The following is a 25,222-nucleotide window of genomic DNA, read 5'->3' on the forward strand; positions in this document are numbered from 1 at the left end:
GCTGTCATTGTAGAGAGTCAGTTTACAATGACAGCATCATGAATAGCTGGATTGATGATGTTAGACAGTGGCCTCCGGTAACTGATGAAGGTATCTTTTTAATTTAGAAATGAATCATTTGTTTGAGCGATAAGCAGGAAAGATTAGAGTAATAGGGAGATAATAGACTGTATCATTAAACACTGTGTAATATAACGTTAGCATACATTACGTGTGCTGATGATGTGATGGTCGTCTAAAATGTGGTGTAAAATTTGCCCGACCCATCCGGAGCTCAGGTAATTTTGACCCTCAATCAGAGACCTGTAATTGCAGTTTTTTTTGGTCATCAGAGGCCAGGCCATCAATAAAATATTCTAGAATACCTCAAACAAAACACAAACACATGTTGTTGTTGTTTTTAGTCACGTAGCCTGTCCAAAATGATTAAATGTCACGCTGCTAGCTTGCTAACGTCAGCACACGTAACGTATGCTAACGTTATATTACACAGTGTTTAATGATACAGTCTATTATCTCCCTATTACTCTAATCTTTCCTGCTTATCGCTCAAACAAATAATTAATTTCTAAATCAGTACTCAATTAAGATAGCTGTTACCTACAGAGTCTGCATACATATGCCAATGTCTTTTTATGGAGATTACTTGAATTGCAAATCAGGCATAATGACAGGACGGGACAGTGGCCCATTCATAGCTGTGATGCAACCTTTTTTACCTGAAATTCTAGAGTTTAAAGTTGCAATCCTTTAAATGTCCATCCTAAATTGATTTTGTGATACCCATGGTCACCATGGTAACAGCCAGTGGGGTTCAGGCAGCAGCAAACACTCCCTAAGCAGCTACTTTGTCAGATATACATGAAATGAAATGATCCATTTGCAAAAGCACTAACACGATACAGCTCTGACATGGTGTGAAGGGAGCGAACATTAAACACTGAGGATAATATCAGTGAAATAAAATTACTCTGGGTTACATTGCATTGCATTATTTCTTGTAAACCCCTTCTGTGGAGGCAATTAGAGTCTGTCACGGGATCGGCGGACTCCACTAAAGGTGCTTTCAGACAGTGAGTGGTCTAGGCCTAATACTCCTCATCTGTTAATGCAGTCATCTATCAATTAAACCATTGATCCTTGATTCCCCTCATTTAGCAATGAACTGACAGGCCCATTCCATCTACCTCCATCTATCAGACATCTAGCCATCCTTTGTCACAAGGAACTTGATGGATCACTATGGTCTGATTCTTGGTCATATTCAATTGATCAGTCTCTAATCACAGATGAATAAATAAGTTACACCTTTACATGTGAGCCTGCTGTTCATTTACATGCTGCCTTTGACTCCAGTACAGATGTCCCAGGGGATGCTCAGGTGTGAGAGTCCTTGGAGGAGTCTCAAGTGTGAGATCTGCTTCATGCTAATTCTGAGTTGGGTTAACTCTGCGCTGTAGCATGGCTTGGCACAGACTCAAGCAGTATCTTAAAGTGTGTGTATGTGTCTGCAGGAGCTTGCTCTCCATGCATAACAGGATTGGCTTTGCTGCCAGAATTGTTTTACGTGACTTTACTTCAACCAGCGCAGAGTCTCTTTGTCCGACGGCAACAGAAATGTTTAGCGGTTTTGAATTTTCACATTGTATTTGCAATGTGATTACAGAGAATGTATGTCACAAGCCCATTTCACCTTCTGATAGATTTATCTTAATAAAAAAAGTTCAGGATCATGAAAAATGTGTCTCAATTGTACATAGCTTGTGCAAAGGTGCCCTGTCAAAACACTGTATGATGATACAGTTCAGGGTTTCATGAAGTTCTCCATCCTTATCATGCAGATTATTGCTTTACTGCTTGCTGCTCGTGGCAGGTTTATCACAGCAGCCCACATCTGCTGAGTTCTTCTGATCAAATAGTATTATGGAAATCTAGCTCTTTAAGACAGAGACTAAAAAAATGTGGAATGCTGTTCCTTCAACATAACAAAAACATTAAAGACAAATGCATGTCCTTGAGCAGACCAGCATTGGCACCATGCCTCAGTTCTGTGTGCCAGCTGAGCGAAAAACAACAACAACAAAAAGATTGTATGTGGATAGCACACAGCTGAAGGAGAGTGTTTCCAGTCATGCCAGCAGCATGGCTCAAGGGATGGCGCTGTTGTTTGTCCACTGTTGTGGTCCAAACTGAGATATCTCAACAATTATCAGATAAATTGCCTCAACCATTAGAGCAGACATTTATGGTCCCCAGAGGATGAATCCTACTGACTGGTGATTCCCTGATTTTTCATCTAGCAAATTACAGCTTGTCCAATACTTTGGTTTTCGACCAAATACCTACAAAAATAATAATATTCACATCACTTTGTAAGCATGCTGACGGGAGCATTTAGCTCAATTCACTACCGAGCCTAATTTCAGCCTCATGCTTGTAGACTCTTGGTGTTATTCCATTATGGACAGAGCAAAGTCACATCATCCTCTCTGTTGTAGAAATTACCAATGAGGTCTTAATTGTATTTCCAGCTCTAATAGTACTTGGATGAGTTCAAATGCAGCATGTGACACCTAATTAGTGTGGCTAGTTTCTTTTATGTCACAGCCTGGGTTTCAGCTACCACCATCAGTAAAAGAACATACTGTCCAGGGGCGTAGCAAGACATCAAACATTCAGGTCTCAGCCCAAACCTTGGGGTGCCCGGGAGCATGTTGCCCCAGAGAGATTTTTCCCATTTACAGCAGCTATATGCACTATTGTTCCAAGCCATTTGAGATGATAGAATGCCTAAAAATCTATATGTCATTTGGGAAAAGCGTGATAGTTGCCATGGAAAAAAAAAAATCATCCTGTAGAGCCTGATCGTTCTCCAACTGTCTTAGTCATCCTGAAACCATAATACAACAAATTTTGAGGATGACTAATTCCCACTACTGTCTCCTAAAAGAAGTCATACATTTCTGATGTTACTAATTACAAGTGCATAACATGGAGTAGGAATTTGGTGTAAACTGTATTACTCATTTTGAAACCTAGGGGTAGAGTTCAGAGTGAATGTAGTTGACAAATCTGATACACTTGAATTCATATCTAATCTCTAATTGCAAATCAGCGGTCCTCAGCATTGCCTAGTAAATATGGTCTTCAGTACTCTGAATTGAATATCAGGTCAACAGAAGAATATTTACTCAATTATTTTAGATTTATTAAGGGAATAGCAAAGTAGGATAAACAACATGGATATTTATTATCTGGATGACACAAAGTTTATGGTATTAAGGATTGGAATCAGTGTAGGAGAGTGATGCTGCACTTTGTATAATCTTATTATCTTATCTTACTATTTAATGACGAAAACTCTGTCTGTGTCTGTTCCACGTTTTTCTCACAGTGGTAGAGGGACATGGGAGGATGCGAATTAAGCAATATTACATCAGTTGGCCAAAGGGGGGCGCTATAGCAACCGACTGAAATTGCAAACTTTGAATGGGCATATCTCATGCCCCGTATGTCGTAGAGACATGAAACTTCGCACAGAGATGCCTCTCCTCATGAGGAACACATTTGCCTCAAGAACCCATAACTTCCGGTTATATAGATTTTCCGCCATTTTGAATTTTTAAAAAATCTCTTCGTAGGAAGTTTGACCGATCTGCATGAAACTCTGTGAACATCATCTATAAGCTATAAGCTATAAGCTATAAGCTTCTATAAGGCAATGAATATTGCGGAGGGCGTGGCTCATCACATAAAGGTGTATAAGATCTCAAGGGTTTCACCCATCACCACGCAACTTTGTAGGCATATGACCACACATAATCTGAGGGGACCCCTCCATTATTGACCCCATCCAACAAAATGGGGGCGCTAGAGAGCTCATTTCTTATCTAGGCCTAACCGCCATATGGATTTTTACTAAACAACAGAAAAATGCTTAAAAATGGCTAAAATGCGCCCGATCGCTGTGGCTCCCCCTGTAGCCGAATGTTGTTGTTTTTTTTTTTTCCTTCTAATTTTTGGTATGACTAAGTCATGGTGTGGTATGCTGTACTCGATGGGTATGGACTAGTAATATTATATTAACATGCTAAAAAAATGGGGTGATGGCATGCTTTAATAGCACACCTCTGACCTCCAAAGGCCCTGCAAACTCCAGATGCACTTTGTCAATGATTTTTTGGTCATTTAAGTAACTGTAAATTTGCTTGAGGCATTATTCTGTGAATTTGAGGCACTTACCTAGCCAACATTTGTATGTGGGGTCCATGTGGGTAGAATATGAGCTGAAAATGGGCCCTAAATGGAATTGTACATGGGTTCCATAATGGCCCCATGCCACTTGCCCACTTGGGTTTCATGCAGGGTTACACTGGCTGTTAGGTGGGCCCCAACTGGACAACCTAAGCAAGACCAATCTTGGTCCCAGCTTTAAATTCTATGTGGGTATGACATGGCCTGAAATATAGGCTATAGGTGGGTTTGTCCCAGGGTTCCATAATGGCCCCATGCCACTTGCCCACAAGGGTTTCATGCAGGGTTATACTGGGTGTTAGGTGAGCCCCAACTGCACAATATATGCAAGACCCATCTCGGTCCCAGCTTTAGATTCTATAAGTTGTAAAGGGTCAAACCATTGCTCTTTCATGGTGTGTTTTTTACAACCAAAAAAAAAAAAAAGGGGGGGGGGTTGAATTAATATAAGTTATCTGATGTATAGCAACACAGTCTATGTGCAGGTAATATTCAGTATAGGAGTACTGTTTGTTTCTGAGCTTTAGGCAAAATATAATTAAACCGCATTGTGTGGTCTGCGGGGTGCACTGCACTTGATGGGTACTCAAAGGCGACAGGAAACATATGCATTGCATTGAGAATCGAGGGAGGGAACCACAGCTCATTTTTTCCCCGGGGCTCCCTGCTGTTTTAATCCAGCCATGCTTACAAATGTAAATGTGTTCTCATTCAGACCAAAGACAGAAACCATATAGGTGTGACTGCATGCTTTATTTCGCAGTGTGATTTATAATTATCTCCATACATGTTCCTTGTTGGTGCCACATGTCCGCTGGAAGATTTATGAGAAAGGTTCCACTGCTTTGTTATCCAGAAATGGGGAAATGAGCAGAAAATAGAGTTAGAATTAATTTCTATGGGGGTTTATGTGATAGCAAAGCTGTGTCAAATATATTTCACCAATGACATTTCTTTTGCAGTTGGCAGCTCCGCACTGTAATGGCCCAGGCCTGGGTGAGATCAGAGAAGAAAATAAGAGATGAAAGGGAGCGAGTGGCATCAGAGGGAAAAGCGGAGGCGCTTAATGTGGATTTGAGTGTAACTGAGAATGGATGAATGAATGGGGGGTTAAACAGGGAAAAATAAAAAGTAAAAGAGAATATGCACACGGAGGGAACACAAGAGGGAGAGCAGTTAGATGAGTTTCTGGTATACTGTGTTAAAGTTTGTGATTTCACGCTGTCTGCTGCAGGTGTAATGTACAGTATATATATATTTTTTCAATGTTATTTGACACTGTTGTTAAGCACTTTGGGTACCTTTGGGTTTTGTAAAGGGCTATAGAAATAAATGTTGATTGATTGATTGATTGATTGACATTGAATGGTAACATGCTCACAATGACAAAGCTAAGATGCTGATGTTAAGAGGGTTTAGTTTAGCATGCTGACATTGGCTAATTAGCACAAACAGCTTGTTCTCAATCCCAAGTCGTCAAGTACCATCCCTTGGCGTGTGATAGACACCAAAGGCACCCTTTAGCCTGTTTATGAGACACGTCAGGCTTCATGCTAACTCAAATGTAAACCCATCCATGGAAAAATTGACGCTGAGAGTGACTGACATAGGCCTAGTATAGAGAGCAAGAAAGTCCACATAGGGTGCGGGGAAGAGGTGGATGGGTCAAACAAAACATGACTTTCACCCAGGAGACCACAGTTAGTGTCCCATTTAAAACTACAAGTAAGCGTTGCTTTGTGATATAACTTATGTACCTATGTTCTGTTGTTTTAGTGTAATGTTACGTAATTTATGCACAGTCTTCATGCTCTACCTTTACTCACATCACGTATTAATGTCAGTTACATCACGAAATGAACGCACGTATTTTAACCCGTAACATGATCGTTTTCTAACCGCGAACATTTCACATTAACCACATGTTACAATGCGTTCTGGATCTGTGTCACATAAGCCCTGTTTCCTCCAAACAGTCCAGTTCAGTTAAAGGGATAGTGCACCCAAAAATGAAAACTCAGCCATTATCTACTCACCCATATGCCGAGGGAGGCTCAGGTGAAGTTTCAGAGTGCTCACAACACTTGCGGAGATCCAAGGGGAGAGGAGGTAGCAACACAACTCCACCTAATGGAGGCTTACGGTGCCCCAGATTTAAACGTCCAAAAACACATAATTGAAACAGAGTTCAGATGACGTTTTCAAAACAGCTTTTTATGTCGGGGCTTCAGGACACTTGGATAACTACGGACGAGCAGTATGAAGATATTTTGTGGTTTCAATTATGTGTTTTTGGACATTTGAATCTGGGGCACCGTAAGCCTCCATTAGGTGGAGTTGTGTTGCTACCTCCTCTCCCCTTGGATCTCCGCAAATGATGTGAGGACTCTAAAACTTCACCTGAGCCTCCGTCGGCATATGGGTGAGTAGATAATGGCTGAATTTTCATTTTTGGGTGCACTATCCCTTTAAATACATATCTTTTCCATTTCCATTGTGAAAAGTTAAGGATGGTACCACTTACCACTTTTTTCATCATCCCTCTGTTGGGTTACCAAGCACACTGATTTGGTACCAAAAGGTGGAGCTAAAAACGCTGCAGTTCGTTAACTGGTATATATAGAGCTGTAACACTTGCTCAGGGCTGAGTTGTGGCTGGTTTAAGGCTATGTAATCACTGCTCATGGCAAGCTTTCCATGCATTAGTAAACTATAAAAATGAAAGGATGTTTTGCTGCCTCTTGCAGCAGCTGTATACTGAAAATATATATCAGTCTCGACCAGGTTATGTGAACTGAACATATTTTAATCCTCACTTGGAGAAAAACCAGAACACTTCGGATACCAAACACAAACCTGTAATTTCTAAAACATTTCATCAAGAGAAACCTTCACTCAAGCTTGTTTTTTTTTGTTCTGAAAATGTCAGTGTACATCGAGGGTTGGATGGAGCAGCAACAACAACCCCGTCTACATGGAAATGCTTAACAGATCTAGGTATATGTCCGTAGGCGATACTTTAGGTTCTCCAGGTACTACAGTATACTGAAGGATTCGGTGGAAACAGGGCAATAGAGATACTAAATGGTGCCCTGTGCGTCACTATCACACGCCAAGGGGCATGACAAGGCATTGGTTTTTGATGACCTGGGAATGAGAAGAGGTTGGAACTAACCACAAAGTACAACTGAGGCTGCTGGGAATGTCATAAGTTTTGCAGGTATTTGGACATGAACCAAATGATTGGATGTACAATGATGATAATGTGCTTCATATAAAGTCTGGAACATCAGTGATGTTACAATGCATCCAGTGGAGGAAATGAATGCGCATACAAAATTTCTTGGCAATCCATTCAAAGGCTGTTGGATCATTTCATTTAAAACCACAATGCCAACCTAAGGGTGGTTCCAGAGGAAAAATCAGGGGTTCCACAAAGTCAGTAAGGTTCATCCTCTGGAAACTGTGAAGTACTAAATGGCATGGTGATCCTTTCAGTAGCTGTAGAGATATTTCACTCTGGAACAAAATGGTAGACCACTGGCCAAGAAACTAACACTGCCAGAGCCAGTGATGCCACTTGCATGGTTCAAAACAATTATATTGATGCTGAGAGTTCTACAACAAGCACTGGTTTCTTTATCAAGTTTTTAACCATGTAATCATATTGCTTTGGAGATAAGAGAGAAAATAAACATCTGACATCATGAGTGCAGAGCCAGAAAGAATAAATTTAGTGTCTGAAATTCCCGAGATCAAAGTCTAATCAAATGAGTGATATGAGCTTAGAGCCTCCATTGTGATTAACTTTGCCTTTGTCAAAGCTTTTCTGTCTTGGAAAACAGACATTTAGAACATTCCAAAAAACAGTAATTCTCTTCATCTTACAGCAACCAAAACACGCTGCAGGGTTTTGCAAAAAAATCCAGCATGGTTTCTAAAGAGACCGGAGATTTTAAAGGCGGACAAAAAGAAAACATAAAATATGAAGCAGTAATATCAGAGCACAAATCTATTGACTATAGTGTATCAATATTTGCCAAGGAGAGAGATTATTTCCCAGGATCCCTTTAGACTAAGTACAGCAGAAAAGACAGCAGAGACCATTTCTTATTGTGTGTGGACACTGGGGCAGCACGATACCAGCTGAAGAATCTGTTTGCTGAGCTGAGGCTAAATAAAACTGGGGGTAAAAAGCTCTTCCTTCAGAGTGGTTATATTTTTATCCAGGTAGAGAAAAAAAAGCTGTATCAAAGAATCAAAAGCCTGTGTGACTTATTAGAGGCAGTAACTGCTCTAGATCCACAAACGACGTCACGCTTTTAATGCATGAACTGCTATCGCTCTTTTGATCCAACCCCGAAAGGAAACCAGCAAATATTCTAAGTAATAGACAGCTGAGGGTGTTACACTGTAATCTCTGTTCAGGAAAAAAGAGAAGCAAAGCACAGGCAACCAGTCTTTGCATGTGATCAAACACAAAGAGGTAGAAAGATGCCAAACAGCAGCATATGGATGTTTTGCTCCTGTAGTCAGTTTATCTGATGATATGAAAGAGGAAGACGAGGGTGTTTGAAGACTGACAACAGCTGCAACTCAATTAGCTGATTGGGCAACACAGGTGTATGTCATAATATGTACTCCATGATTAAGACCAGGACTAAAACATACCATGAACTAATGTTAAAAGAGCCTTTTTGGGGGGCTTCTGCATGAAATTTAGATACAATTCAAAACATTTTTTTTTGCCTTTTAAATGGACAATATTAGTATGTGTAAGAGCTCAAAGAAAGCTGAAAGAAAACAGATGGACAGCTATTTTCATGATCTATCAATTGTGAGGGCAAAGTCAAAAGTTTCATACAAAAGCAGCTGAGGGGACGGTGGAGGAGGTCAAAATATTGTACCTTCAAATGGAGGCAGTATTTTAGACAGTGGTGGTCTGACATGTGGACGGAGATTTTTTCTCACTATTTCTATCATATCTTAGTATATATTTCGGATTTGTTCCATTCCACTATTATTTCATTTCTTTTTTTTTGCTGTCTCTGATGGTTGCCTCTGGCTCAAACTACGCTTCACTGTCTCCAAGATCTCCGGTGGTACTGCTCTATTTTGTGTGTATCCATAAGCTTTCAGAAAATGTGCACGAATATGGACGAAATGAATGCAGAGTACAGACAGAAGGTTCCGTCTGTCTCCGTCTCTGTATTTAACGTTGAGCATAAATGAGCCATAACTCTGTTTGTGGTCATCTTCACAGAGAAATGAAACACCCTTCATTAAAGGATAACTTTGGTATTTTTCAACCTGGGCCCTATTTCCCCATGTGTATGTGTGCGTATGATTCATAAGTACAACTCGTTTTAAAATTGGTTCAGTATTGAGGGAGGCGGATGCAGCCGGCAGCAGCGAAACAAGCTAAAAAGGTAGATATGGGGGCAAATGCGTCCCGTATAAGTTTGCGCATTAAAAGTGCTTTCTTTCGCCACTGACCGGTTCAGATCACCAGTGCTATCTCTGTAAATAGCATACTCTCAAATACTCTCAAATATCAAGAAAAGTTTTTACGCTTTTTCAGATGTGTCAACATAGAAGCATATTGCAAAAGTATAATGGAAACACTTTTTTTTCGCAAATATACGTCACCGGACATTCAAGTCCTCTGTGAATTCCTCGTTCACGATCCTTTCCCAGAAATCCTTTATCCGTGGTCGCTGCCACACATAAGGACTTTGTCTTTGGAATACCACTCGCGCTCTTCGTCTTCGATTGTAGACTACTGCAGCAGCAGCGGCAACCGAGATGATTGTTCCAGCTCGCAAGAGATTTGGAATGTCCATCTAGTGGGACGAGATTTTACAAGAATTACGGCTTATACGCAAAACACATTTTAATGGAAACACCTGCAAGTCACAATTGTACTTTGTCGAAACTTTAGAAATATCGCATTTATTTTGTGCAAAACTGTAATGGAAATGCGACTACAGTCAGTCCCTTTTCTCTAGTCACTTGCCAGATTGTTAATGTTACTTAAATCTTTGATTTCCACCCACCATACCTGTCAAGTTTTGGATTTGAAAATAAGGGAAATTTTTCGGCGCCCGCCACGAGCCCCCCCCAGCGCCCACTCCACTAACTTGATGTGGAAATGAGCGGTAGTCTAGAAAACTGGCGAGTTTTTTTTTTTTGGTTGTTTGGGCTTTTTTTGGAGGGTGCTTGTACGCCCTCACATAGATTGCGCCCTGGGCAGTCGCCCGCATTGCCCATAGCAAAAACCGTCCCTGGGTGTACAGGAAATCTAAAATAACCACTTGTCAACCAGACCCGCTGTCGACACTAACCACTAACCAGTGACAGAGTTCAGATTGGAGAGGGAGAGGAATGTTTTCTTTTTTTAAATTATATTATAATATGGGAGATTTACGGGAAAATACTAATACGGGAGGACAGTGGGAAAGAGGGGTAAAATACGGTAGTTTCCCGGCCAAAAAGGGAGACTTGACAGCTATGCCACCCACCTGTACCTGTGCCCTTAACATTGAATAGAATACAATAGAATAGTCCTTTATTGTGGAGACTGTACTTGCATACAAGCTTATGTGTCCTCACTTTGTCAATAAATTGCTTAACTCCTCTTGTCTGACTAGACTTTCTGCATGTACACTCGCTTGATGGATAGTACATACAGTGTATTTTGGACGTAGGCATACTGTAGGCTTAAATGTCAAAGTCTTAGCACCCCATTATTAAGAGGGATGCCCAAGACTACAACAGTGACAGAAAATTTAAATGATGAATTTCTTCAACATCTGTGAAACTGAGTGCAACTGTCAGTACAAAGATGTTGAAACCAGAGCTGCATCCGTGTAGGCACCAAGTTTTGATGAAGGTGGTCATTTGTGAGAAAAAACAAGAAGTGTGGTCACAGTTCACCACCACCATGTGCAAAGTACAAGACCCAACATACTGGAGTGCAAATGTGGAGCATAGTGATCAATCTTTAAAAAAAAAAATAGCTTATAATGTGCTCTAAACTTCAAACATAACAGCTTTAGCAATATTAGTATCATGATCCACAGCAGAGTTGAGAGGCTGACTAAGGCTGTGGGCCTTTATGGTGAAAGAAATACCCAACATCCACATTATCAGAATCACCGGGCTGTGCTGATGGCCAAACCCTTCCATTTACCTTTTGTCTTAGTGCCAGAGCGCCGTTACTGTCACGATCAGCTCAGATGCTTCCTCAATAACAGAAAATTGGGTGCAAAGGAGCCGGACAGATCCTCTGGGTGCAACCTGATATTTAGGACAAAATACGACAACAGTAATAAAACTCTACCACATCATTTGTGTCTACATCTGCCAACAGAAACATTTTGTATGAACACAACAATTAATCTCCTTAATCTACATGAATTACCAATGTGTGTTGTGCAGGTGTTGCCAGCAGTGAGCAGGTTTTTAGCTGTCACGCTGTGTTTGGTGACCTCAGCGCATGTCAGTCATAACCCTAAAAGTGAACGCTGTAGGAAAAGAAACAATAAGGTTAAGAATGAATTAAGCAAGACTGGTTAAATCGTGAAATTTACATTTTTTAAAAGCTATTTGTCTGACGAGTTTGTGCTCTTCTTCCTCAGCACCTTTGTTGGCTGTATAAAGCTGGAGTAAAGTATGGATTCAAGTTAGTTTAGGGGCCGAGCTCTACGCTGCCTCAAGGTAACAAAACTTGATTAGCTGTGGAAAAGAGGAGAGAAATAGCAAAACACTTCCCTGCTTAAAGCCCCAAACACAAAATGCTAAGAAGTTAAATGCTCAGTCTAAATTATTCATTCAGATCAATTTAATTTAGCAGGATGCCACTAGCAATCATTTTGGATATTTGCAGCTAGCCATTCCTCTTGGGACAATAAGATAAATTAAGATTTTTGACTGTGAACGAAGACGGAACAGAGACCAACATTAAACTTTTACACAACCTTGGAGGGAAAAAAGTAATTTCTAAAAAAGACAAACTTCAGGAGTCAGAGGGGTTGAAAAGCTATCTCACTTTTATATGACACTAGAATGACATTTAAGGAAACAGAAAAAAAAAACTACATGCATTTTGGAGAAATAAAATTGGGTCGGGAAGATGGACGGGCAAAAAGAGAAAACGCACACTCCAACACTCTGGAATACATGAATACATCATCATCCTTTCAGTGACCTTTGAATCTTGGTGACATTTTATTCTAATACATGAATTCATAAATATAATCTTCTCTCACCATATTGTCTATCTATACGAGTCTCATACATCTAACTGTACATCTACTGTAGCATATTGCATATCTCGAATAGAGGGGGGGTAGTCAATAGTCATTTAATACTCCAGCTTCCCTGTGGAAGGGAGATAATATAGTTGAATGAGAATAAGAAGGGGAATGAAGACAAAGTAGAGGAAGAGATAAAGACTGAGGATTCTTCTGTCTCATCTCTACTGAAACATCCTGCAGTGTTTTGACGTTGACATCTTTGTATGATATGTGTGACTGTGGATGTATGTAACATGTCCTGTATGTGCTTCAGTGTGCTGTATGTGTGATGCTGTGTATGAGTGCATATAGGTCCACCTGAGGTCTACCTGCTCTGGATTTGACACAACTATATTATATAATGGGTCATTACAATCTGTCAAAATGTCTGACAAACAAGTGCTTAAAGTCACACCTTACACCAATCTGTACCACATTGCTTGCCATAGTATAGGGTATCTTCTAGTATCTTGCTACACTCAAGCAGACCTGAGTCAAATAATCATTTGGGTTTAATGCAGCAAACAAAAACTGTGAATCCCATCTTCTGAATTCCTGAAAATCTGAAACACCGACCACACACTGAACCTGCTGCTGGGCAGCATCCCCAAGTATATAATCGGCTGCTAAAGTACAGCATGTTCTGGGCCATTAAATGATGGCAGAGGGTTATGAAGGCAGTTTGATGTCATTCAGTTCACCCTGAATCTCCAGACTGGCCCCACAGAGCATTCTTGAATTGACCAAAATAAACAAAGCTGCAGTGACTGGACCACAGAAATAAAATGACTACAAAGGACAGAAGAAGCATTTGCTGTAGTCATTTGATTCATGCAAAACAAAATGGCAAATGTTGTTAGTTGTTATGGCGACAACACGTTGGTGGACCGTGAAGTGTTTCACGCTCACTAGTTTGAGAAATTGAGCATAGTGTTAGTTCAGGCAGGACACGATGGTAAGCTCAGCTCACATCCCAGCTACACCAGCTGATCTCAAACAGTCCAATCACCTGATGGAACAGCTGATTGATGGAAGTGAGTCAGCTGATAGATCACAGGATTCCTTTCTATGCAACCAATTGGCGAATCTCATTCAGGGTGCTCTATTTAAACTGCTCTGGCCTGCCTACTGTTGCTGCTTCCTCTGCAAGCCGCTTTGCAACCTGCCTCCACCCCAGCTCCTCCTTTTCATGTTGTGTCTGACTTATCAGTGTCATTTCTGTTTGTCATTGATGCTGCTCTGTTCTGTTCCTGGGGTCTTTGCTGCTGCTCTCCCTGCCTTAGGCCTTCCATGTAGGCGCATGGAAGGGCAGGGAGGTGTGCTCTCTCTGACATAAGGCTTTCAGCATAGACCTGAGGAAAGGCAGAGAGGCCCCAGAACAGAGCCAGAGCCATACTGCCAAATATAATACTGCAAATGGAAATAGTTTTCTTTGACTAACGTGTTCGTGACTGAACTCTGTTTTAGCCTGTTCTTACGACTATTTTCCTTCTTAAACAGAGAAAAAAAAAAGTACACCAATCCCAGTTTCCCTCGTTCACCTAACTAAGACTAATGTCAGTTTAAATGCCTTGTTAACTCATCGTAAAATACATTTCATTCAAACTTGACAGAGTTAAAATAAATCTCACAAAAACCGTCTTAGTTAGTCCTCTAGATAGTTAGAGTACGGTTCCAACAATTACCAGCTTTGGTTTAGTCAAAACAAATCCTTAATTCACAGAGTTACATTTAAAAGGTATGCTGGCTACTTGCTGTTTATCCCGGCTGTCTCACTCTGCCTCTCAGCTGTCCACTGAGCATCAGCTCTCAGGGCAGCAACAAAATAAACAGGACAAAAACACTAACAGTGATATTTTAAAAGTATTGAATTGCTTATTTGAAAAGTGTAACGTTAATACTCCACTGCTCATTTGATCGTTAATGCAAAACCTCACCTAAGTGAGTTCAAGACCTGCCCCAAGTCAGTTTGTCTATACAGACGTTTATACAGAAGTTAGCCCACTACAATGATTGCAATGGTTCACATAAAAATAGCCGCTGTTCCAACCATCTTGCTTATTGATTTGAATGGGAGTGTCTGTTCTGTTTCATTTCTATGGATTGGAAACTACACTGAACCACTGACAATTACTCTTTCATCAAACGCTAGAAACAAATTATCAAGCTAACTTTTGTCAGCAAACACCGGATTCATCTTTATAGTAGTCAGTTATTTCCTGACTTTTCTTTTCTGTGGCTCTGTTGATTCAAAGGCCAAGTGTGTTGTGACGGCAACAGGCTGAGAGAATTAAACCAGTGCTGTGCCTCAAGCACCACTTACAATTCCTATTTAGAGTGCATAAGTGTGTTTACACTTATGCACTCCACCATACACCAGTATGGTAAAATGCAGTGCACTTTGAGTGCCCGTGTGGTGTATTCATAATGGCCAAAAAGTTAAGTGTGGAACACTGGACACTTGTCAACCTAAATGGACACCATCTTGGCTACATAGTGGAAGAAAAGGAATCACCAAACTTGTAAAAATGGCAGCAGAGGAAGCTGCAGCGATTGCATTTGCTCCGTTGAGCAAGCAAAAAAGCTTGCAGATACTTTGATGAGCGACAATTGTGGTCAAACAGTTGCGGTGACATGCACTGTGGTTACAAATTGTCATTCAAAAGAAGAAGAAGTGATCAATTGTCGCGATCGTTATTGCCAGTAAATGTACAACAGCGTTGCATCCTTAGCTGTTAAAATTCATCCATTACACAAGTTAGTACATAGTGTACACAGGACACTACATGGAAGTGTACTTAGAATCTGAACTGAGACAGTACAAGAGTCTACAGGCGTGCTAGCAACTCTGTGAGGCTGTGCTTGGGCACAGTGGTGCTTTGAACTGAATGCTAACACTAGCAATGCAATGACAATGTTGATGTTAAGCAGGTATAGTGTTAAGCATGTTCATGAACTTAGTTTGGAATTTTAGCATGCTAACATTTGCTGATTAGCACAAAACACAAGATACAGTTAAGGCTAATGGGAGTGTCATTTAATTTTGCAGGAATTTGGTCATAAACAAAAGTATTGGATGTTGGAGAAGATTCTCAGTCATCCAGGCCATGGTAATCTTAAGTGCTATATCGTAGGCAACTTGATTTGCTTGTTATTTCTGAATTCAGTTAGATGAGAGGTGAAACATTTTCAAGAAACTCAAGCAAGTCCAGCTGCCTACGATATAGCTCTAAAGAAAAGCATTGGATAATCTGTTATGTTGACATGCTGATGGTACTGGAGGAAAAATTAAGTAGTAAATTTAGTAGATGCTGAGATATTTCAATACACAAGTGACATTTGAACTGCTGGTATTGCTATGTGAAAATTTAGGAGATCACCAAAGTTAAGAGGGTTCATTTGCCGTTTTTCCACATTCATGTGCTGTCTTAGCTAGACTTGGTATTACTCGGCACGTCAGCCCAGCACGGCAGGGACTTGCGCCTCCATTATAACAAGGTTACCCGCTTGAAGGTGTGTCTTTCAAGACGACTTGTCTTGAGTGGATGGCGTTTAAATCTACGGCTTAAGTTTCACTTTATTTTGCTGCAAGTGGTTTTTTCATCACACAGCCCGGCAGGTAGAGGAAGTTCACCTGCTGGAGGTGAGCTGTTTACAGAGGTGCAGGAAGAGCCTGATGTCTGTATATGGGGCCATTATAGTAGCAAAATAGCTGCAAATGCGTATTTCAATCTGTGTGTGCGTAATCAGATTTATACATGTGTAAAATAATTTGTAAAAGCGTGATAAAGTTTGTGAATGCGTACACAAACCTGCAAATGTGTATTTAGAATCTGTGTGTGCGTAATCAGATATGTAAATGTGTAAAAAAAATCTACAAATCTGTATTCAGATTTGCAAGTGTATTGTGATCTGTAAATCTGTACACAGATCTGTAAATGCGTACACAGATCCGTAAATAACAGATTTGTAAATACGTATGTCTTCAGCTTTAACTCAGTCGGGCCTCTCAATTGGCTCTCTTTGTATACGTAATTTTTGCTACTCTTCCTCTTCTGCCGTGTGAGATCCGCAAATGTGTGAGAAGATTTGTGTCTGTAACTCAAAGTGTGCCTCACCCTGAGCACAGGCTGACAGGCTCAAGCTGTCGTGACCTTCAGATTGTTTTGCCCTGAGCACAGGCTCATAGGTGCTACTTTTTTTTTTTTTTTTTTTTTTTTTAACTTTTTTCTGTTTTGTTGTTGTATGGACAGGCTGCAGCCTTGGAGGCCTATGGATTCTCGTTTGCTCTCTGTAAGTACATGTTCAGGTTTTTTGCAGTAGTTGTCATGGTTAACTTAGTATTACCAAGCTTTGTTAAAATAAAGTCGGTAACTTAATCTATGAAGACGTTGTCTGCTCAGCCTCAGCTCACTGAGCAAAAGCTAGTGGGCCTAGTAAGCTAAATAGCAAATTAGCTAATGTTAAGGTGCATCAATCTGAAAATGTCGGTGCCACATTATGTAAATTGGGTGGTTATGAGTACAGAAGAATAACTTATCTAGCTGAACAATAATAATTAATATAATGAATTGTTAGCTAGCTTTTGCTCGGCTGAGCAGAAAACGTCTTCATAGATAAAGTTACCGACTTTATTTAACTTGGCTTGGCAATACTAAGTTAATCATGACAACTACTGCAAAAAACCTGAACATGTACTTACAGAGAGCAAACAAGAATCCATAGGCCTCCAAGGCTGCAGCCTGTCCATACAACAACAAAACAGAAAAAAAGTAAAAAAAAAAAAAAAAAAAAAAAAGTAGCACCTGTGAGCCTGTGCTCAGGGCAAAACAATCTGAAGGTCGCGCCAGCTTGAGCCTGTCAGCCTGTGCTCAGGGTGAGGCACACTTTGAGTTACAGACACAAATCTTCTCACACATTTGCGGATCTCACACGGCAGAAGAGGAAGAGTAGCAAAAATTACGTATACAAAGAGAGCCAATTGAGAGGCCCGACTGAGTTAAAGCTGAAGACATAGGTATACACAAATCTGTCTACATATTTACGGATCTCTGTACGCATTTGCAGATCTGTGTACAGATTTACAGATTGTTGTACAGATTTACAGATGCAATACACTTGCAAATCTGAATACAGATTTCTAGATTTTTTTTACACATTTACATATCTGATTACGCACACAGATTGAGATACGCATTTGCAGCTATTTTGCTACCACAATGGCCCCATACCTGTAGCTCTTCATCTAACATCTCACTGTGACTGTTTTTGCTTCTACTCTTGTTTTTATTGAAGAAAATTTGCTTACAAAGTTCCTTTAATTTGGTGATAATCACATTTCATTTTCTTCACAATAAAAGCCTGTCATTTTTTGTATGTAAAAGCTTTTATAGTGAAGCAGCAAAAAAAGGAAGTGTTGAGTTTTCATCAACAGTAACTTAACATGATTGCTAGACATCTGTAAGCCAACATGGAACAGCAAAGGCAGATATCTAAAGTAAAATCAGGGGTGCAGAAGAAAAACTAAACTCTGAACCACAGAGATTCAGTCAGAAGCTTTTACTGAGAGCTGAACACAGAGACTCTGGTCTCCTGCACAGTCAGAGGTGAGTTGAGTCTCGCAACACATGCTTGTTTCAGTGGGGAAAGGGAGCGTCGTTTGATTTGGCGCAACCATAAGAGGCAATGGGAAAGTCCTAATTTTCTGGACACCATGAAAAACAAAATTTCATGGCAATCCATCCAGTAGTTGCTGAGATATTTCTGGAAACCAGGTTGGTGGGCTGATTGACAGATCAGCGATGCCATCCCTAGAGCCATGCTGCATCATGGTGAAAGCAGAGACACTGCTGATGTGCTGCGCAGAGGGACAACTTGGAGGACTCAAGGAAAACTGTATGACATCAAACTGTCTCTACTGTTGTGAAACCTATAAAGTTATATTTAAACTTTTTTTATAATATTTCATTTACCTACTGCCTTGCAAAGTGTATTTTCTACCTGTGGGAATCACTGCTACCCATCTAACATGTAAGTAAAGGGTGCAGCTGCTGAGAAAATCTTTAGATGTGTAGGATATACCTAATTTCAAATTCTTTTGTATGTATATTTAAAGAAACTCTCTCTCTTATCATCAGGAAAGCCTTTTAAAATAATGGATGTACCTTAAAGACACTTTTAAACAGTGTGTAAGGTTACAAGTCTGTTATTCGCCAATAGGTTTTGGCCCAGGTCTGCACTCAATACATTTTAGCCCTTTCATGGGTATGTAGAAAGCACAAAGAGTCCACTCTGAAAGTGGCCAACGCTCCACTGACAACCCACATGTATTCTCAGCAGCAGTCACAAATCCAGTCTTCTATTCAAAGAGGCCCTTTTGTCAATTTTCAGACTAGCCAGGCTCCTTGCTTGTCTCGGTCTCCCTCTCCCTCACAAACGGAGACAGACGTGTGTACATTCACACAACTTCAATACATTGAAGTTGAAAAAGAACACAGAAAATATACGACCTTTCAATTCTCTGTTACCCAACGTATCTGCTAAAGAGGAAAAAAGGTTGGTCGATGCTACTGTTAGCGATGGTTATTACAAAAAACACTGTACAAAGTTCAGTTCTTCCTCAAAAGAAGCTTCAGTTTGCCATCTGTCCAATGTTGACAATACTGTTTTTGCACAAAGGTTGAGGGCACGTTGGGTCAAGCAATTTCTGTTTTTGAAATTGATGTTTTTAACAGTTTCATATAAATAACATCACTTTAGTAATGTTCATCAATCACTGTAATTTTCAGGCCTGTCTCCCTGATGGCTTTCTAAATATTCTGTATTTCAGAATGGCTCAAATGTAAAGCCCAGGACTGCCACATCTTTCAAGGCTGAATCCCGGTTATGCTAAGAGGCTAAGCCCCTTGTCAATATCGTTAAGTCCTTTCAAAAAGCGGCCACATATCCTGCGGAAAATAGAGGATGTCAAAACTCAGAAGCAACTGTGTTCTTTTGAGAAATGACTGATCCCAAGCAGCCAGATCCGGACAGGAAAGAGAGAGAACAGACGATTCAAAGACAAGGGAGAGTTTCAGAATCGGGTTCACGGGACACGTATGAAAAGTCTCTTCGTCCTGTTGAGCTCAAGGTCCAGAAATGCAAATGGTTAAAGAGTTTCACTACAGAGAGGCAACAAGTGTTTCATCTATTTTTCCTTGAGCTTGTGTCTGTGGGCCGGCTGCTGCTTTTCATGCTGAAGCCTGTGATATCACTGTCCTCCCCCTCACCTCTTGCGCTTCCCTCCGTCCACGTGTTGGACAAGTAACCGTGGGCATCAATGCCGCAAAGGTGGCGGACATCTTTACTCCGGGCCGATAGATTGGTTTGGTCCAGTGAGCCTGTGCTGTTACATTTCTTCACCAGCGGGGGCGCCAGAGAGCCTGGGGTGAGCAGTGATGTCAGTGAGAGGCTGTTCAGTGTTTCTGACAAGTGTTCGCTGTTGAGGGTCTGGCGGCAGCTGTCCCCACCCGTCCCCGTGCCCACGTCCTCATCTGAGGGGTCCATGGAGTCCTGCCGGGGGCAGCCGGGGCTAGTGCTGCCGCCACCGCAGCTGCTCTGGCTCCTTTGGTGCCCTCTGGTGGCTTGTAGGGTAAAAGTAGTACTGCGTCTCTTTAATAAAGGAGGGCCCTGGTCTCCTGTGGCCGGTCCCTGGGGGTGTAGGGGGTGAGTGGGGAGGGGGCAGAGGTGAGGCATGGGGAGATCCAGATCTCGAGGTGGGGACACGCTGAAGCTGAGCCCTTCCTCTAGAGTGGTCTGCAGGCTGCCCTCTGAACTGCCTGTGGCCAGGGAGGAGTCACTGTGGGACGGGTGCTGCACACAGAGGAGGAAGGTGGTGACAGAAAACGAAAGGAAGCAATTAGTCTCAGTAGACAAAGCATGAGTGGTGGTTTGCATCAACAGGACATATTTTACTAATTTTAGGATTAATAATCATTTAGCTAAACTTTATTTAAAATGATAATCCCGCTTTAAAGATAATCCCATCTGTGCTGCCAATGCATTCTCACTCCCAACTCGTTAAACACCAAAGCTTGGTCAGTGGCTCTACACTTCAAACTATGACTCTCTAGGTACCCCTACAGTGTCAGTTTTGGATGCCCAATTACGCTTATTACATGCAATGTCCTCTGAAATATAGTTTTGTTTGCACAGGACATGTCCGGTTCCTGCACCTTTGATGCATACAGTCTCTTTTCAAAATAAACTTTAATGTAGGTTTCATTTCCAGGTTTACTTCCTTAGGTTTAGGCAACAAAAGTATGTGTTTAGGTTTAAAAAACCCATCATGGTTTGGCTCAAAATAAGTCACATGACATACTCTTGTTACCAAAATAACACTTTTGGTTTCACATGGGACACAAACAGTCGTCTCCTGGGTAAAAGTCCATAGTCCGTTTGACTAACCCTTTCTATGCGGACTATCTTGCCCTTTCATACCCAATGCATCTCAAATGGATGCTAAAGGGTGCACTGATACATCGGTATCTGACACCGAAGACCACTACTCAACCATTGGTATTTGATGAGTTGGGTTAGTGTTGCACAATTTAAATGAAATACTGCATTAGTACAATTCAGTTAAATAACTTAAATCAAAGTTGTATATCAGCTTAAATCTCCATAATCACGGTATAAGTTACTTGTCTTGACAGGTGCAACAGGAGAGATGTCAATAAAACATGGTCTATCTTTGCACACACAATCTTGAGAAAAGGTCAAATCAAGCAAAAATATAAAAAAAAATACAATACCTGTGCAAGTGAACCGCTGGCATTTCACACAACTAGCGCTCAAATGTCCTTTTTTGAAGAACTGTCACGTTAAAGCAACAGTATTAATGACAAAAAGAGGAAATAGCTCCAAATACCACAAGATCCCATGTTTGCCAGCAGGTCCAACTCTTATCTTTTAGTTTCATTATACTTCTGTTCAAATTATATTCAGAATCTGATAATGATTCGTTTCCTTAATTTGTCCAGGGACTGCACTCGTTTTGGCTCTTTCCATGCAGCCTGTCAATGCCGCCATTGTTGAAGTGTTTTTAAAAAAGCACTTTCACAGTTCAAAGTTAAACAGAGATGAGAGTTTAAATTGGAATTTGAAAAGGTGGAGAAAAAGGGCGGATTTTGAATTAAAAAGTTTGGTGAAAACAAAAATATCCCTGGTTTAAAGTTCACCCTGATTAGTGTAAGCCACTCAATGTGTCAAATAGCATTTGTTTCATTGAAAAGAGTACACTGGGGCAGCAGGGTGTTCGTCATTATTCCTAATCCCAGCACTGTTACCGCCACACTGTCAGTATACAAGACCACAGGGGAGAGGAAGAGATTAGGAAAAAGGAGAAACGGAGGGATTGGCAGAGAAAGAATCAAACGAAAGAGGACAGGAAGAGGAAGCTTTGAGAGACAGGACACCGGAGAAAGACATAAAGAGATAAAGGAAATACAAGAAAAGGGACAGAAGAGAATGTGAAGAGCGTGAGCCAAGAACAACAGTGTGCACAGAGTCGGTATCAGGCTCAGGGCTGGCCAGGCTAATTAGCTGAGTGCCGCAGAGCATTACTGTAGCAGCTGAGGATCACAGAGGCACTCAGGCACAAGCTAAACAAACCAAACAGGTAGAGGAGAGAGAAAGAAAACTCTGTCTCCATGGTTACACAGGAACAAGAACTAAAATAAGGGTCTTTCATTCCCGTTTGTTTCATGCAGAAGCCGACACAGGGGAGGTGTTAAATCCAATACGAATGACATCATGGTTTTAATTATAACTAAATAATTTATCGGGAGTTTCACACAACAGTAGGACATCAATGGAGAGTGGTAAATGTCACACAAGTTGCCAAGAGGATGTTGCAGCTCAGTTACTGCGATAAAATAATTTCAAATCAGTATTTTTGTCAATGACTAGTATCGTAATCATGTGTTACAGTATTAAGCTTCCAGATCTTGTATCTGGACTCATAAGCTCAGTCAACATTTTACCACATTCGGCAGATCCCATATGCCTGAAGTGTTTCTGATGCATGACAACTTTGGTTCATTGAACATTCTCTCAGGAATTATCTATTTCCACTGCTCCGTCATGCCACTGATGTGTAACAAAGACAAACTGATGTCAGGTCCTTTTTTGTCTACACATCCATCCATCCATTCATCTGTCTATAATACCTGAGAGCTCAGGGGCCTGCTGTTGGCTCCGGGTGAGCGGAGGGAGGCCCAGGAGGCTGGGGAGGGCAACCTGGATGGCCCTCTGTCTCCCGGGCTAACACTGTTCCCAGGGCTGCCCGGATGAGCCGCGGCAGCTGGGTGGAAGAAGTCTGCTGGTAGGTGGAAGACGGGTGAAGACCCGCCACCGCCACCGCCACCGCCTCCACTGCAGCTTCCTCCATCCCCATCTGAAAAGAGAAGGTTATAGTTTAATACATTTCTGTCAGTGCTAACGTGCCTGTTTTGGTTTTAGTGTATCTTACAATGATTAGCATTTAGCTGGATTTAACTGATATTTAGGAAATTAAAAGTCCTATTATAGTTTGATCTTTTATACGGGTCTCTGAGATGGAGACTAAAGTGTTTTGTTTTTTTTGGCAGGAAATGTGTAATCATGTAAACAACTCCTTCACGTCCTCAGTAACACCATGTCTACCACAGTCTGATATTGTGTGCTTCTGAACAATCCCCCTGATTGACTTTGCCTTTTATCGCTCCATCTGTTTCCGTGATGACGGTCATGTTACCGAGGGCGATGAGCCATCAGCATACCATAACATGTCATTCATCAACATCTATGTGTCTGCATTCATCTAACCTCATCTATCACCGCTTTAATTGCAGCGGAAGTCAATCAACGGTGTGGCATATGAGGCATGTCCTTGTGCGTCTGTTTCGGCTCCAGAGACGATCGGCAAAAGCCTCCTCTTATTTAGATGATACTATCAATGTCACGTCAAAGTCAGGGTTTAATAAAAGCGTGGTGGTTAAATACCAGTGAGGGTCACAAAGAACACTGATAAGGATAATAAGGAACGCTGATGAAAGGTAACCCTGAGAGGGATTATGTTAATATGATGGGCGATGTGAAAGATTCAATTGAACCATTTTGCTGCAGTTGGATGAAAAGCGATCTACAAAGAGCAGTTTTTACTTAAAAGTAAAACTGCTCAGATTCTAATTTACATTTTCTTTATAGAAATTACATAATGGGAATCTATATAGTGGTGCAATAGCTTGAGCCACTCATGAAAAGTATCTAAAAAAAGTGTATTAAAAATTGATTCAACCTTAACAAGCTGTATTAATATAAGCATGATATTATAAAGAGTTTAGGTTCTGTATTCTCACCAAATTGCATGGTGTGTGTCCCTGATTTTTTTTTACACATTGATTCTTTATATCTATCTAACTACAAAGCAGTGAATCTCTGTATGTCTGTGTGTCATTTGCATATTTTGGGAAATGTTCATCCAACCTCATTCACACCGGTGGGTTTATTGCTGGGGACCAAAGGGCAAGCAGTGTTGAATTTGCTATAATTTGGACGTGCAACGCATTCAATGTTATAAAGTTTGAATAAACAACAGTACAGCCCTTCTGCTTTGAGGGGCATTGGGGGCGGGGCTTCAGGGCTTTGTGGGGAGTCATGCCTTGCTAAGTGCATTTTTTCCTGACCACGATTAGCTTTAACTTGGGTGTGTTTTCCTTTGCTAAACTGTACTAATGTAGCACATTGATAATGTTACTGCCGGCACATTTTACTTCATAAACACGGTGGTTATATCAAAGTAAGCCACGAATACACCAATGTGGATACTAATATTTCAACTAAGAGTGTTGCACTGGTGTTTTTGACTGCGAATAGCCATGAAACGTGTTTTCGAGGGTCAGATTTAGTCATCTGTGGGCTGTAGGCAAACACCACTGTTGGAGCCATGTGTTTGATTTGTGTTAAATGCATTATCCCGCCATGCCACTAGGTGGTTTGTGTGACAGGCTGAGGCAGGCCATGGTATTTAAGGTCATGCCAGTTAGCGCAGGTGTTGCTGGTGGTGGGAAGCAAACAATTTTTGCTGAGATTAAGATTTATATGGCTGCACTTATTGGAACTTTGTGCTGAAACCTTTCAGAACTTATATGGACATTACGGACACTGGTGAGAAAATGAACGTATGATGATATAAAGCATTGGTAAAGATTGGGAGTAGTTTCTGAGTACACGTCAATTAGCATCCATCCATCCATTTTCTAACCGCTTATCCTCTTGAGGGTCGCTGGGGGGCTGGAGCCTATCCCAGCTGACATTGGGCGAGAGGCAGGGTACACCCTGGACAGGTCACCAGACTATCACATGGCTGACATGTAGAGACAGACAACCATTCACACTCACATTCACACCTACGGCCAATTTAGAGTCACCAATTAACCTGCATGTCTTTGGACTGTGGGAGGAAGCTGGAGCACCTGGAGGAAACCCACGCTGACACGGGGAGAACATGCAAACTCTGCACAGAAGGGCTCCCACACCCGGGATTGAACCAGGAACCTTCTTGCTGTGAGGCGACAGCGCTAACCACCACACCACCGTGCCGCCCAATTAGCAACCAGTAGCGGCTAAAGTATAGGGCTAGTCACTGCAAT

General features: G+C 41.2%; 1 protein-coding gene across 1 annotated transcript in view; it reads right to left on the minus strand.

Moving 5' to 3' along the window:
- LOC126390636 (voltage-dependent T-type calcium channel subunit alpha-1I-like) overlaps positions 1–25,222 on the minus strand; it is a 334,551-nt gene that overhangs the window by 43,284 nt on the left and 266,045 nt on the right. The window contains exons 37-38 of the mRNA XM_050045029.1: positions 22,760–22,986; positions 19,820–20,402 (exon numbers count right to left, since the gene is read on the minus strand). Of these exons, the coding sequence (XP_049900986.1) occupies positions 19,820–20,402; positions 22,760–22,986 (810 nt within the window). The remainder of the gene's footprint in view (positions 1–19,819; positions 20,403–22,759; positions 22,987–25,222) is intronic.

The sequence above is a fragment of the Epinephelus moara genome, chromosome 5, assembly GCF_006386435.1.
Source record: "Epinephelus moara isolate mb chromosome 5, YSFRI_EMoa_1.0, whole genome shotgun sequence".
Lineage (NCBI taxonomy): Eukaryota > Metazoa > Chordata > Actinopteri > Perciformes > Serranidae > Epinephelus > Epinephelus moara.